Source organism: Chaetomium strumarium, assembly GCF_033439665.1.
Source record: "Chaetomium strumarium strain CBS 333.67 chromosome Unknown B0T15scaffold_5, whole genome shotgun sequence".
Taxonomy (NCBI): Eukaryota; Fungi; Ascomycota; class Sordariomycetes; order Sordariales; family Chaetomiaceae; genus Chaetomium; species Chaetomium strumarium.
In genome coordinates, this window is record NW_026944433.1 from 1,794,108 (window position 1) to 1,808,383 (window position 14,276).

General features: G+C 54.9%; 6 protein-coding genes across 6 annotated transcripts; 5 read left to right on the top strand and 1 right to left on the bottom strand.

Moving 5' to 3' along the window:
• Positions 1–168: 168 nt before the first annotated feature.
• B0T15DRAFT_536492 (ribosomal protein L3-domain-containing protein) lies at positions 169–1,992 on the top strand. The gene is made up of 6 exons (XM_062869552.1): positions 169–264; positions 403–481; positions 567–723; positions 782–805; positions 865–1,514; positions 1,575–1,992. The coding sequence occupies exons 1-6, from the start codon at positions 252–254 to the stop codon at positions 1,828–1,830; spliced, it is 1,179 nt and encodes a 392-aa protein (XP_062720218.1). The 5' UTR covers positions 169–251; the 3' UTR covers positions 1,831–1,992.
• Positions 1,993–2,226: 234 nt separating this feature from the next.
• Positions 2,227–3,436, top strand: B0T15DRAFT_536494 (uncharacterized protein). Its single transcript, XM_062869553.1, has 2 exons — positions 2,227–2,843; positions 2,937–3,436. The coding sequence occupies exons 1-2, from the start codon at positions 2,261–2,263 to the stop codon at positions 3,191–3,193; spliced, it is 840 nt and encodes a 279-aa protein (XP_062720219.1). The 5' UTR covers positions 2,227–2,260; the 3' UTR covers positions 3,194–3,436.
• Positions 3,437–4,533: 1,097 nt separating this feature from the next.
• B0T15DRAFT_241730 (AAA family ATPase-like protein) lies at positions 4,534–6,405 on the top strand. Its single transcript, XM_062863071.1, has 4 exons — positions 4,534–4,625; positions 4,688–4,728; positions 4,793–5,019; positions 5,111–6,405. The coding sequence occupies exons 2-4, from the start codon at positions 4,720–4,722 to the stop codon at positions 6,294–6,296; spliced, it is 1,422 nt and encodes a 473-aa protein (XP_062720220.1). The 5' UTR covers positions 4,534–4,625; positions 4,688–4,719; the 3' UTR covers positions 6,297–6,405.
• Positions 6,405–8,084, bottom strand: B0T15DRAFT_241793 (uncharacterized protein). Its single transcript, XM_062863072.1, has one exon. It carries the CDS (start codon positions 7,957–7,959, stop codon positions 6,514–6,516), a length of 1,446 nt encoding a protein of 481 aa, XP_062720221.1. The 5' UTR covers positions 7,960–8,084; the 3' UTR covers positions 6,405–6,513.
• A 69-nt stretch (positions 8,085–8,153) lies between these two features.
• B0T15DRAFT_536498 (ubiquitin fusion degradation protein UFD1-domain-containing protein) lies at positions 8,154–10,123 on the top strand. Its single transcript, XM_062869554.1, has 3 exons — positions 8,154–8,428; positions 8,505–8,804; positions 8,860–10,123. Exons 1-3 carry the CDS (start codon positions 8,426–8,428, stop codon positions 9,649–9,651), a joined length of 1,095 nt encoding a protein of 364 aa, XP_062720222.1. The 5' UTR covers positions 8,154–8,425; the 3' UTR covers positions 9,652–10,123.
• On the top strand, positions 10,120–13,201 carry B0T15DRAFT_536500 (uncharacterized protein). Its single transcript, XM_062869555.1, has one exon. The coding sequence runs from the start codon at positions 10,428–10,430 to the stop codon at positions 12,729–12,731; it is 2,304 nt and encodes a 767-aa protein (XP_062720223.1). The 5' UTR covers positions 10,120–10,427; the 3' UTR covers positions 12,732–13,201.
• The last annotated feature ends 1,075 nt before the right edge of the window (positions 13,202–14,276 follow it).

The window sequence follows — 14,276 nt, forward strand, 5'->3', positions numbered from 1 at the left end:
CGGACACTGCCTGCAAGAAGTGCAGTCAAGGGTGCTGCCGTTTCACGTGACGGACACGAGCCAGCTGCAGCTTGCCCCACCTTTCTTCAAAAAACTCCAAGTTTAGGGCTCCGCTGCGATTGGCCCGAGCGCCTTAGCTCCGTCTCACACAAAATTCAACTCCAAATTCCCAACTTTTATTTCCTTCCCGAGTGGCCGGACCTGGGGGATTTTTCTACAACACCACGCCCAACCGCAGACATCAAGCAACCATGTCTCACCGGAGTGAGTAATCCCTTAAACGAATTGGGCAAAAGCTCGCGAATTGCTGGGTTCCCATGAGCACTTCGCCGAGGTTGAGCATTTTAAGCCTCCTGAGCGTCCGAGGATGGCCTTTTGGCAGCTGATGCTGACTGTTCGCAGAGTACGAGGCCCCTCGCCATGGCTCTCTGGCGTTCCTGCCGCGGAAGCGTGCGGCCCGCCACAGGGGCAAGGTCAAGTCGTAAGTTTGATACCTCAATTTTCGCCTCTCTCGGTCGAGTTGCTATTCGCAAGACGACGGAAGCTGACCGTCGATGTGATTACAGCTTCCCCAAGGACGACCCCAAGAAGCCCGTCCACCTGACCGCCGCCATGGGCTACAAGGCCGGCATGACCACGATCGTTCGCGACCTCGAGCGCCCTGGTGCGAAGGCTCACAAGAAGGAGATTGTGGAGGCTGTGACAATCATTGATACCCCACCTGTACGCGCAACTCAGCCCGCTTGGCTCTTTTTGTGTCAATGGCTAACATCTTTGATAGATGATAGTTGTGGGTCTGGTTGGTGTAAGTCATTGCTGTCCAGCCGTGGATGAAGAGGAGGCCGGATCTTTAACACCGCATAGTACATCGAGACTCCCCGTGGTCTCCGCTCCCTGACCACTGTCTGGGCTGAGCACCTGAGCGACGAGGTCAAGCGCCGCTTCTACAAGAACTGGTACAAGAGCAAGAAGAAGGCCTTCACCAAGTACGCCAAGAAGCACTCGGAGAACAACGGTGCCTCCATCACCCGCGAGCTCGAGCGCATCAAGAAATACTGCACCGTCGTTCGCGTCCTGGCACACACCCAGATCCGGAAGACGCCGCTCAAGCAGAAGAAGGCCCACCTTATGGAGATCCAGATCAATGGTGGCTCCGTTGCCGACAAGGTTGAGTTCGGCCACGGCCTCTTCGAGAAGCCCGTCTCGATCGACACTATCTTCGAGAAGGACGAGATGATCGATGTCATCGCCGTCACCAAGGGTCACGGTTTCGTCGGTGTTACCGCTCGCTGGGGCACCAAGAAGCTGCCTCGCAAGACTCACAAGGGTCTCCGAAAGGTCGCCTGTATCGGTGCCTGGCATCCGTCCCACGTCCAGTGGACTGTTGCCCGTGCCGGTCAGATGGGTTACCACCACCGTACCTCGGTTAACCACAAGATCTACCGCATCGGCAAGGGCGATGCCGACGACAACGCCGCTACCGATGTCGATGTCACGAAGAAGAAGATTACTCCGTAAGTCTGACCCTGGATGCAACTGTCGGGTGAACAATGTTGACTAACCATCTTGCGCAGCATGGGTGGTTTCGTTCGCTACGGCGAGGTCAACAACGACTTCGTCATGGTCAAGGGCTCTGTACCTGGCGTCAAGAAGCGGGTCATGACTCTTCGCAAGTCTATGTTCACGCACACCTCAAGGAAGGCGCTCGAGAAGGTGGAGCTCAAATGGATCGACACCTCATCCGAGTTCGGTCACGGTGCTTTCCAGACGCCGGCGGAGAAGAAGCAGTACCAGGGTACCCTCAAGAAGGATCTGGTTGCCAGCTCATAAGGCGGACCAGTTCTTTTGCTTTTCTTTCGGGGTTCTTAAAAATGGCATTGGTGTCACGGTTCTCGCTGCTCTTTGGGTCGGGATATGGATTTCTACCTAGCATTTTTCAGCTCTGTGAAGGCTGGATGAGTCGAATGGGATAATGAACCAATTGCCATTTGACTCCCTTGCCCTGTGATATGTCCCAAATGTGTTTGCGTAGCACCGTCCTCTAGGTACAGACTACTACTAGTACCTGGTATGTACTGTATCCATGAGATGGTTCCACTCAGTCGATGCTGCCCGCCTTCCTTGTTTTACGACCAGGCGGGCTCGGCCAATCATTGAGCCCAATGCCCCGCCGGAACTGGCCGCCATCCCAAGCATGTGGCAGGAGGTTACATCATCGTCGGGTTTCCCTGCGCGCCGCACCGAGTTGGTTGCATTCAACATGGCTTCAACCCTCAGTCGCGGTATCCCACAGCCCTTTATTAAGCTACAGCAACGAAGACAATCATTTGCAAGAGCTTTCCGAGCCCGAACTCCTGTTTCAGATAAAAGGGCTATCTGCAAAACCCGCAGCATCCCTTCCCGTCAGCGTTCGCAGCCTGTCTCGACCTACGGCCCCTTCTCGTTCTCCCCAAGGCAGACGACAGCCCAGGTCACCATCACTGAACAAGCGACATCAAGCCTCGTCGGCATCTGCTACAAGACACCGCTAATATCTGTGTCATCTCATAAGCGAGCCTTTGCAGCCACCGCTGCTCCTGCGCAACCAGCAGACATGGCGTCGGACGAGGATTACATGGCCTTCTTGAACAAGGCCAACGAGGACCCTTCTAAAGGTCTCGCGAGAGGTAGTACTGCTCCGCAGGCAAGCGCAAAGGCGTTCAGGGCTACGCAGGAAGGTGTCGAAGTACCCGCACCGCTAGTCAAAGTGTGTGAGAACAGAGATTACATCAGCGATGCCGACATGCCGTTCGAGCCTGTTGCGCTTGGGTGGGACAAGAGCGGGAGGGGTTTGCCTGATGAGGGTGAGTTTCCCTTGAAAGCTTCTTGTTCTTTACTTTTCCCCACTCCAAGACTACATACAAGAATGCCATGGCTAATACCGCGATCACCACCAGAGGAATTCGCCCGGTTGATTGAGCACTGGGATCCGGAGAAAGCCGAGATCGAGATAATGGACCCGATCGACTGGGACCGGAACGGGAACTACAAGGAGGTGATCGATGCCGTGACGGAGGCGGGACAAGGGAATGACGTGAGGGTCTATAGAGTGAAGAGAGAGGGTGTCAAGGCGGAGTATTACGTTGTGACAACTGAAGGGAAGGGGAAGGGAGCGAAGCTGGTGGGCGTGAAAGCCTTAGCTGTGGAAAGCTGAGGGGCTTCATAAGTGAAGACCATGTAAGAGGAATAATTCGCTCATTGGTGAGACCTTGATATGATTTGTCCGTGTCCTCAATGAGAGTATAGCATGATATGTTCCCTTTCTTCTACCGTTCTTTCTTTGAGAAGTTTGTGATGGTACCTCAGTAGACGGAGCAATCCGCAACAAGGGTATGTAGAATACGATACAAGGCGCGCAAGTGCTGACGAGGCAGACAGGGGCAACCTTACGTAGTGGATACCCTCCTCACTGCTCCGAGAATGGTGTAGACAAGACTCATTAGCGCGCTCGATTGTCTTGTCACCACTCTGCTAACAATGATCAGAATTATAGAGGCCACGGGCCTGAGGATTCAGTACAGTAGCGCGATGGTCCTGACACGAGAGATACGCATGATCTGGACCGCCCCTAAGCGTCATTGAGGTGTTGATTGGTGGCTCCGAACGAGGAGAACCAACCGATCCTCTCCCGGAATGACTTGAAGGACCTTGTGGACGACAACTACATCAACTTGAAGACGCTCACCTCGCACATGAAGAGGCTAAGGCGGGCGTACGTCACGGCGACCAACGCGCCAGGAAGCGGTCGACGCATGTCGTCGTCAGAGCTCGCCGGCGCGTTTTTCATGGCCATATCGATGCCCGTCATGGACGGCTTCGAGATCACGAGGCGCATTCGCGCGCACGAGAGCGAGCGGGACCTCGAGCCCCCCGCCATCTTTGCGCTGACGGGGGTTGGCTTCGACGGACGCACAGCAGGAGGCTTCTCGCAGCGGCATCGACCTATTCTTGGCGAAGCCGGTCAAGTCGAAGGAGATCAATTCCATTCGCGGGTCCAGGGGACTCTTGTGATCGCGAATGGTGAAGGTCAGATATACCTAGTAGTAAGATACGTGCTATTCCGTACAGTACCTATGCTTTCAAGAGAACGTTAGGAGCCCCCTCTGATGTGTCCTAACGCAGTTTGCGGATTAAGGCTTTTAACCTTAATCTTAATCAATGGCACCGTCTCGAGGCACTACAAGCCCTTCAGTTCGGCTCAATTGATGGCCACCTTCGCACCCCTGGGATTCCGCCTTCTTTGGAAATGATGACTCTGGCGATAATGACCTTGCGACTTGGAAATTGGTGCGAGCATCGGGTTGACAGGGGGCAGTACAATGAATTACTATTGACATTGAAGTGTAGTGTAAGAGATCATTGACGTCCATGGTTGAGCGGTGGCCCCATCGTCCGTGCACCTCCCTCGCTCCAAATTCCAGGCTCTACTGGAAGCTGGTAATTTGCACTGCAGTTCCACTGCCTGCCGCGAAACTCGAGAAGCACAAGGCACTAGCCACAGGAGGGTATCTGCGAAGATAGCGTTGTATGTACGGATCCGTACGGATTACATACGTGCTTGCCCAGTCCACCCACAGACCACCCAGGTAAGCTCTTACCTGGAATCTCTCCAGCCATGCAGAACTGAACGGCTCTCAACCGCAACCAGAGACGTAGCTGACCTCGATACAGCGTTTCAAAATGGCTGCTGTAAGTCGCATCTTGCCCGCAATCATCATGGCAGCAGGAGCATAGCTGACGCGCCACGATGCAGCCCGTCGTCACTGTCTCGGAGAGCAAAGATCTCCGAGGGCTCAACCTCATCGCAGCACACTCTCACATTCGGGGACTGGGCGTCGATGCTGACACGCTAGAGCCCAGAGCTTCGTCGCAAGGGTTGGTCGGGCAGGAGAAGGCACGAAAGGCAGCTGCGGTGGTGCTGGAAATGATAAAGCAAGGCAAGATTGCTGGCCGCGCCGTGCTGATTGCAGGGCCACCCAGGCAGGTCTCCATCATCTCCCCCATCTCCCCCATCTGCCGACCGCCATTCGTGGTGTGTTGGCACGCGTGCTAACATTTCCTCAACATGTAGTACCGGCAAGACAGCAATCGCCATGGGTATGGCCCAGTCACTGGGTCCCGATGTACCCTTCACTACCCTTGCGGCTTCGGAAATCTTCTCCCTCGAGATGTCCAAGACCGAAGCGCTGACACAAGCCTTTCGGAAATCGATCGGCGTGAGGATCAAGGAAGAGAGTGAAGTAATGGAAGGCGAGGTTGTGGAGATCCAGATCGACCGGAGCGTGACGGGCGGCGCCAAGCAGGGGAAGCTCACCATCAAGACCACCGACATGGAAGCCATCTACGATATGGGAAGTAAGATGATCGATGCGATGACGAAGGAGCGTGTGATGGCGGGCGACATCATCTCGATTGACAAGTCATCGGGGAAGATCACCAAGCTGGGCAGGTCGTACGCTCGGTCGCGCGATTACGACGCCATGGGCGTTGACACCAAGTTCCTGCAGTGCCCCGACGGCGAGCTGCAAAAGCGGAAGGAGGTCGTCCATACGGTGTCCCTGCACGAGATCGACGTCATTAACTCGCGGACCCAGGGCTTCCTCGCCCTGTTCTCGGGCGACACGGGCGAGATCAGAAGCGAGATCCGGGACCAGATCAACACCAAGGTCGGAGAGTGGAAGGAGGAAGGCAAGGCAGAGATCGTTCCCGGAGTTCTGTTCATCGACGAGGTTCATATGCTCGACATTGAATGCTTCTCATACATCAACCGCGCGCTGGAGTCCGACTTGGCTCCCATCGTCATCATGGCAAGCAACCGAGGCGTCTCCCGTATCCGGGGCACAGATTACAAGAGCCCGCACGGCTTGCCACTCGATTTCCTCGACCGCATCTGCATCATTAACACCCACGCCTACACCGCAGAGGAGCTCCAACAGATCTTGTCGATTCGGGCTCAGGAAGAGGAAGTGGACCTCACCCCGGACGCTCTCGCGCTGCTCACAAAGATCGGCCACGAAGCCGGGCTCCGCTACGCGAGCAACCTCATCACAACATCGCAGTTGATCTGCGCCAAGCGGCGGGCCAAACAGGTCAGCGTGGAGGATGTCCAGCGGAGTTTCAAGCTTTTCTACGACCCTGCGAGGAGTGTCAAGTTTGTTGGCGAGTCGGAGAAGCGGCTGATTGGCAATGATGGCTCCGTTGATTTTGCGGTCAACGGCACCGCCAACGCTCCTGGGGAGACGATGGACACGAGTTGAACAAAGGGCAGGGTGACGATATTCGGTTGCAGGCGTTCGGGGCTGGTAAAACTGTTCGGCTGACTGAACCAGTGGGATTTGACGATTGATATCATGTACAGCTCTTGGTAATGGACTTTGATAGACGCAACAGGCTCTGTTGTTGGCGAGTCTGCGACACCCCATTTCCCGCGTATTCCCAACCCTGGCCCCGTTGATCTCAGGGTCACACAGATAATCATACAAACGTGGCAACCCTACTCCATCCGGCTTCCTCTCCAGCCGGTCGGAACTCTACTCCCTCGCCGAAGTAGCCGGCGTCCTGCCATGCTTTCATAGTTGGTCCGTCAAACGGCCCTTGCTTATTGCCGCCGTCGCGGCCGTCTGTCCAACGGAATTCCCACATTTTGGCTTCCCCGTTGCTGTTGTTCTCTTCATCCTGGTCAGGCTCGGGGGGTTCCACCCAGGCTTCTCCAGTCTCGTTCCGGTACTCTCTACAGAGCCTTTCTCTCTCCATGTCGTAGATATTTGGGTAGTCCCTTTGGATTAACTTGTCCGCAGCATCGGCAATGGCATTGATTGCCTCCTTGATCCTGACCTGTTTGGAGTCTTCAGGCTCCTTTGTCGCATCGACATCCATGGCTTCCTCGGCTTCGGTCCCATGCTTTTGCGCACTCTTCCGTTTCCATTTAGGCAGCTTTTTGGTTTTAGTTTTGGGCTTGACCTGGCTCTTCCTAAGCCTGGCCAACGCATCCAGAGCCGTCTCGCCCGATTCCAGCCGGAGAATCAGTGATTTGAACAGCTCGCCCGTCAATATGTTGTCGTCTTCACGCCGTTGCCTCCGCAACTCAGCCTCGCGTTTCTCGTGCGCAGCGGCCGCTTTCTTCATCTCCTTCTTACTGATGCCCTCGAGCCACCGATCGTGCACCGCATCGGGATCGACAGCCTTGCGGATGTAGTTGCCCGACTCGTCGAAGGCGCCCTCTTCTTGCTCCTGCTTCATGTTAAAGGCGTCTATCTTGGGCGCATGCTTTTTGAGGCCACCCAAGCCAACTTCTTCGTCGACGTCCTGCTCTGCGATGGCCGCAGCGACATCTTCGTCGTCATCGTCATCGTCTTCACTCTCTTCCTTGTCGTCTAACCGCACTGTGCCGCCACTTTTGCTGTTCGTCTCTTGCCCCTCAATCTCCTTGTCGGCGAGGAAGCGGACTTCTTTCTCTTTCCTCCCTGTCTTGCTGCTGTCGGCAAGTGTGTTTTCACCGGCGTCGAAGTCGCCAAACATATCCACCTCCTCGTCCTCAACGCCGCCGTCGCCGACGGTTGCCTTCATATTATAGTTGTCCATGACCTCGGCAAAGTCGACATCTTCGGCCTCCTTTCCCTTCTTACCCCTGGCCTCGGCCCTTGCGTTGAACGTCTCATTTTCGGAGTCTGAATCATAACCCTCAATGTTGACCGCGCCGCGTTTCGTCGCCCGTGACCCGCCAATAACATCTGCGCTGAGAACATCCTCGTTTTCGTCATCTTCATCCTCGGCGCCTGCCGCCAGAGCCGATGGGTTACGGAGATCAAACTTCACTTTCTTGGAGGTGGGACCGTCCTGGTCGCGGTCCTGAGCGTGGTGCGCACGCGCAAAGGCTTCCCCGGCGCGTTTGGGTCGCGCAGCTGAAAATCTGGATGCCATGCTTTCGTAAAAGCTGCTTTAGACGTGCGCCCACTCATGCGGCGGAGTTATTTTACGGTAGCAGCTCAAGAGTCCAGCGTCATAGAAAGGTTGTTGACGGATCTTTGACGTCAGCCTTAACGCGCACGGTTAGCTCGCGCCACTCAGTAACTGAGTACTGCTAAATGCCCCGCGGCCCACCACAGCAAAGGCCATAGGCTGAGCAGCAAGCATAACACCCAGCGAGCCTCAAGTTCTGCCTAAGTACAAGTACCTACTACCACGCCTACCTTACGATTTGAAAGCTACATCTAAACCCATCATCCCACTTGAATCTTTCTTTCTCTCCCAACTTCTCAAAAGCCACTTCCGTTGTGATATGCGGATCTAACATCAACAACCACATCAGCACATAAAACCCCATCGCTATTTCACCAGCAGTTACAGACTTGCACACCCCCGTGCATCTCAACCTCAACCATCCGGAATGGTGAGGCCCAGCCCCGCACTCGTTGTGCTAGAACCGCCCTTGATATCCTTAGCTTTTGCTGATATTGAGAGTACAGTTTAATCCGTGGAACGCTGGCGGTGGCGATTATCGTGGGAGCCTCCGAGCGCCTCGCGCCCAACGCTTCGACGAATACTACCGCTGCTACCCCCTAGCCATGGCGCCTGGCTCAGAGCGACCAGAACTGAACTACGGCTCTAAAATATTCTTGCCTCCCTCCGCTCTCGACAAAGTATCGAGGCTCCACGTTCAGTGGCCTATTATGCTGGAACTGGTCAACGGGGAATCGGGCAAACACACACATGCAGGCGTCTTAGAGTTCGTGGCAGAGGAGGGCAGGGCATACATCCCACAATGGGTATGTCAGGTTTACCCTCGTTGATGTTATGCCCGGAGGTCTTAACTGCCCGCAGATGATGCAAACACTCCAGCTTGATGTCGGCGATATGATCCAGGTCAAGACCACGTCTCTCGAGCTAGCTAAATTAGTCAAGCTGCAACCCCAGTCGGTCAACTTCCTGGAGATTACCGACCCCCGTGCCGTCCTCGAGAAGGCATTCCGCAACTTTGCCGCCCTGACGAAGGGTGACGTCTTTAATTTCGAGTACAACGACGAGATCTACGATGTCGCCGTTCTCGACGTGAAGCCCGAGACAGAGAAGATGGGTGTCAGCATGATCGAGACCGACGTCAGCGTCGAGTTTGCTCCACCAGTCGGCTATGTCGAGCCCGAGAAAGCGCCGCGGGGCAGCGGCACCAGCACACCTCGGAGTACCCGCGGTGGGATGCCGCCCGGGGGCTTGCTCCATAACCAAGGCACCATGGCCCAGGCGATCAACTACAACGCTATCGCGCCGGGCTCGGCGGCGGCCTCGGCAGGGAAATTTGCCGGGGAGGGGCAAAGGCTGGGCTCTAAAAAGGGCGGCAAAGGCTCGACACCCAATCCCGCAACGCCCGTGGCCGACACGTCGACCACATCCGCTAAGGAAGCTGTCATACCCAAATCGCGCAACAACGGCCCTGCACCGCTCCGTCTGCCGCCAAACAAGCTGTTCCTCGGATACCGGATCATATGGGTCAAGACGGCAGAGGACAAGGAGCGAGAGGAGGCGAATGCCAAGCAGCCACACTTCGCCGGCCAGGGCCACACATTGAGGGAAGCAGGGAAGAAAAAGGGCGAGGCTGACGACAAGAGCGGCAAATGAAGGCTTGACCCAGGAGGTATTTGGGCGAAGCCTGACTTGATGGAGGTTGTCTGATTCACCGAATTCTAGCGCGAGTATTCGTATTGCTTCAGTTGGTGAATGACTATCATGGCGTTATTAGGATGGATGGTTCTGGGCGGGCAAAGGGAACTGCTTTGGGGGCCTAAACTCGGAATCGGGGGCGGACAGAGGTTTCCGGCGCTTTGCAATATTCGCTATGTTAGTTGATCGATCATTGACTCTCTCCGATTGGGAAGGGAGTTTGAATAGCACGACGTCTGGCCCTCTGTTAGCTCGGACTAAAACCTGCAGTCATCCACCGCGAGACTATTTGGAGCCAGTAGGTGATTCACTCATCACAGTCGTGTCGAGCGAGACTGTTATACACTAATACGTCATGAGGATCCGTGCAAGGGACCTAGTAGTACATATGTTACACATATCGAGAGTCGAGACCGTTCAGAAATCGGACTAAAACTAATGTTATCCAGCTGGTCGGCAGCTGAGAGGACCTGCTCACTTATGGACCCACTCTGAATCTCGATTTTGAAATGTGGGACCCTGTGTTTCCTGTGATGAATCATGATGGCAACAATTGCTCAAACCGACCCGCCAAAGCAATTCCACTTCCCGATTCGCCGTCCACCGACCAATTCCGACGTTTCTCATTGACCGAAGTGCGCGGACACCCCATCTTACATCGCTTTTCTCGTCGCCTCATGTCAGAGCCTGCAAGGTAAAATCCTGCGTGCCGGCTACAGTTCTTTGCATTCGTCATGGCGGCTCGCGGTGAGAATGCAGCGGGCGTAATACCCACTGCGTCAGCGGCAACAACTCGCCAGCTACGGCCGCGCCAAGCCTCCGGGGCCGGGGCTGGAAGTCTTCCGGCAGGTGTCACCATCCCGCGAGCGACCGGCCGAGTGACGAGAAGCTCGGCTGCCAAATCGGGCTACAACAATGAGAGGGTGCCACAACCTCCGTCTCCGAGTACGCCAAAACGGTCGCACAAGCGCTCCCGGTCGAGGTGCGCGACTCCGAGCAGCAGAAGGGCGAAGCGAACCCGTCAGCGTTCATCCCCGGAGTTCAATGAAGATAGCGACAGCGGGGATGAGTTCGGGAATGCGTACATTACCCCTGGTTCCGAAGTGGATCAGAACGCGAGCAGCAATCGCCGGCACACAACCCGCTTGGCTTTGTTGCCGAAGAAGTCGAGTCCAACAAGAGGCACAAATAACCGACCCGACCGTCTTGCTGCTGAAAACTTAAATGGGGCCACCGACGCCCACAATGTCGTTATTCCGGACTGGAGCAGTCTACCCTACCTCATCCTGCTTCAGATCTTTCGATATGCCGCAGCACCACTCACAGAACTCCAGCACGCCAAGTGGCTGATCGCAGCGAGTGGTGTTTGTCGGGCCTTCGTGGAGCCAGCGCTGACCGCGTTATATGAGTCCCCTCCGTTGCTAAGTCGGTCGATGGCGCATGGTTTGGTGTCGCTACTGTCCAAGGATCCCTCTACCACTCTGTTCAATTACAGGCCGAAAGTGGTGGAGCTCTGGATTGATGTCGAACAAATTGCCTCCAAAACATACAAGGGCCAACCATTCGACCTCAGGGCCCTTATCAGCAACGTGCCGCGTCTCAAGTCCATCCAGTTCTTTCATCGGAAAGATGACCCTCCGTATCGATCACTAGATGAGAACCTGCGTTGGCACTATCCGGCTGCGCTCTTCCAGGCTTTAGATGGGCCGCAAGGCCCAGCCCAGAACGCTGGCCGAGTTGCGCCCCCAAGACTATCCGAATGGCAGTGGAATCGGCGACTGATGGGCCCGGATCTCGATCTTGGCGGCATCAAGGCGCTTCATAGCACCCCGTCGTTTATAGGTCTCAGAAAACTCTCACTGGTCAACTTTCAAGTTCCTTCGCTTCATGCGAAGGCGAATGCGAACAATGAGGAGCTAGCTGCGAAGGATTTGGCCTTTGTTCAGAGCCTCGCAGACGCGATCGCTGAGCTGCCAACATTACAGCACCTCTCAATGGAGTCCTCTACTGCTGTCAACGATCAGCTGCTTCCGCTCTTGCCGAAAAACCTGCAGGGTTTGGAGCTGGTTAATTGTTGGGATGTTAATAGCGACGACCTCGCCAGCTTCCTTCTTTCGAGTGGGCACCAGCTGAAGCAGCTGGTTCTTCGCCACAATCAGTCGCTCAGTCTCTCCTTCGTTACGATTCTCGGGTCGGCCTGCCCAAACCTGCAACTTCTATCGGTGGATTTGAAAACGTACAATCACCACGAATTCTACCATGACGGCGACCCGGCCTACGATGAATTGCTCGCGGCAGACCAGATTCCGGACTGGCCGGAGGGTCTGGAGACCCTTCAGCTCTTGAACATGAAGAAATGGACGGCGGAAGCAGCCGAAAATCTCTTTCAGTCACTAGTCGATAGTGCGCCGAAGCTGAGCAGACTCCGGTCTCTGGACCTAAAGGCGATGCTAAGCATCCCTATTCACGAGAGGTCGAGGTTGCGCAACAAGTGGGACGCGAGGTTGAAACGGATTTTCCTCCGTGAGAGGCAAGATCCTCTTCCGCTCTACTCCCTGCGAGCGCAACCGCAGCGGGCTGCCGCTGATGGGATTATGAGCACCCCCAAAAAGTCCCGTAAGTTCGGTAGCGGCGCAACAGTCGATACCACCCCAACACGGCGAAGCAGCCGGCTCGCATCGCAATTGTCAAACCCGTCCTCCCGCGCTAGTAGCCTGGGTCGAAGCCTTAGGAGCGGACTTCGCCGGCTTTCGTATGCCGAGCCAGACACGGATGGGGATGAAGAAGACGAGGAAATGGAAGAGGAGGCTGGGACGAGCGGAGAGAGCCGTCACATGTCACCGATGAACACGATGGCTGGTGAAGCACTGCCCTTTCGCCACGGCATGTGCGAGAAGGTTGAGATTCTACTGGATAACCAGAAGACGACGGAGACGACACTCACTATGGACGACTTTCTGGATAGTGAGCATGATGATCTGTCGGATGACGACTGGGCTGGACAGGATGAGGATTCCGATACCGGGTATGCGTGGTAACGGAGCGGTCTCTCACGTCTGACCCAATCTCCTTTCCATCTTTCAAGGCAGCATTGACATGGGGCGCTTTGGCTGCTATCGGGTCATATGAGGATAAGGACACTGGCATACCACGGATGGCGCTCTGAGGGCCCGGCTTTGCTTTACTGGACGGGGAGTAATGGAAAATCAATGGAGGGAGCATGGGACATCGCATCTAATATATAAGGTCCGTGGCTCGTCGTATGGGGCATTTGGAAGTTTTACGGTTTCTATTCCATTGCTGAACTGTTCGTATTTGGGTGCTTTTGAGTTGGCCTAACTATGGGTCGTCAGGAGACTGAATGTCTCATGCTGCAACGCCGGTGACACCTTGGTGTTGGGTTTCCACCAAACAAGTCCCAAAGCTCGAGTCAAGTTCCGGGGATGCGGGGAAGCAAGAGGGAAGTGGCATAGGGTAATAACTTAATATAAGTGATTCTCGATCTTTGCATTGTCCTCGGCGCCCCCTCTTCCGAATCAGCGCAGCCTTCAACAGCCTTGCTTTCTTCCCCTGCTTTTCCACGAGGGAGATATTCTTACCAAGCAATTCTCAGGGTGGGCTGGCCGTGTTCTCTCCAGCAAGCAAATGAAGGTCACATCCCCAGCCACCTGCAGCCAGGCTGTCAGACAAAGTCAGAACTACGAAAACTGCAGCATCGCAGCGTCGAGGCCGCCTTGGAGAGTGTATCTAGGTACTTCATGGGATTCCAACAGTCTTGGAATTTGACGACCTTCAGAAGCTCGTCTTCCATATTCGGTGATCCACCCGGATCGGACTCTGTATTGATGCCGATTTGGGAGGCGAGCCATGCGTTCGGTCTCTGACTATAAAATATGACAGATCGATTACTCGATGCGAAGGATTGGGACAGGTTTGAAATTCAAGTTCAGACATGGTATACTTGAATACCAGGCAACGAACATGGTTGCAGTGGCTTACACCAGCAGGATTCATCTCAAGGCTTTTACCAGGAACGCCATGTATGCGGACCGCTCAGTGTTGATCACTGTCCTGGAAAGGCTCGTCAAAGTTCGTTGCATGTGGTCAGTGAATATCTACTCGTAATAAGGGCTTTAGAAGGGAGAAGACAGAGTATCAGAGATCGATAGACATCAGACTTTGAATCATCAAGCTAGGCCAACTACTGCATTACCCAACAGAGGCGAGCGGGTATACGCTAAGGCCCTCTAACGCAATGAATGCTGCCTCACAGCCTTGGCCCATGAGCAGCCCTGCGTCTCCATTGAATGACACGGATACTTTGAACTCAATACATCCCGTGATTGACGCCTCCATTCATCGAATCTGCAGTTCATTCGTTCGGCCATCTTCTCGTCGTCCATGCTGTCAGGTGCCTTTCCTAACTCTATGCTGGTATCCTTCTACGCCGAAGCAGGCAGTGCCAAGAGACTTCGACGAATGCTGACCGTGGAGAGATAACTCTAGTAGGGAGAATACGGCACCCCCCCCCTCCCTTCTCCCCCCAACCTTCTTCTCTCCTCCTTCAACTTACAACAGCTTTT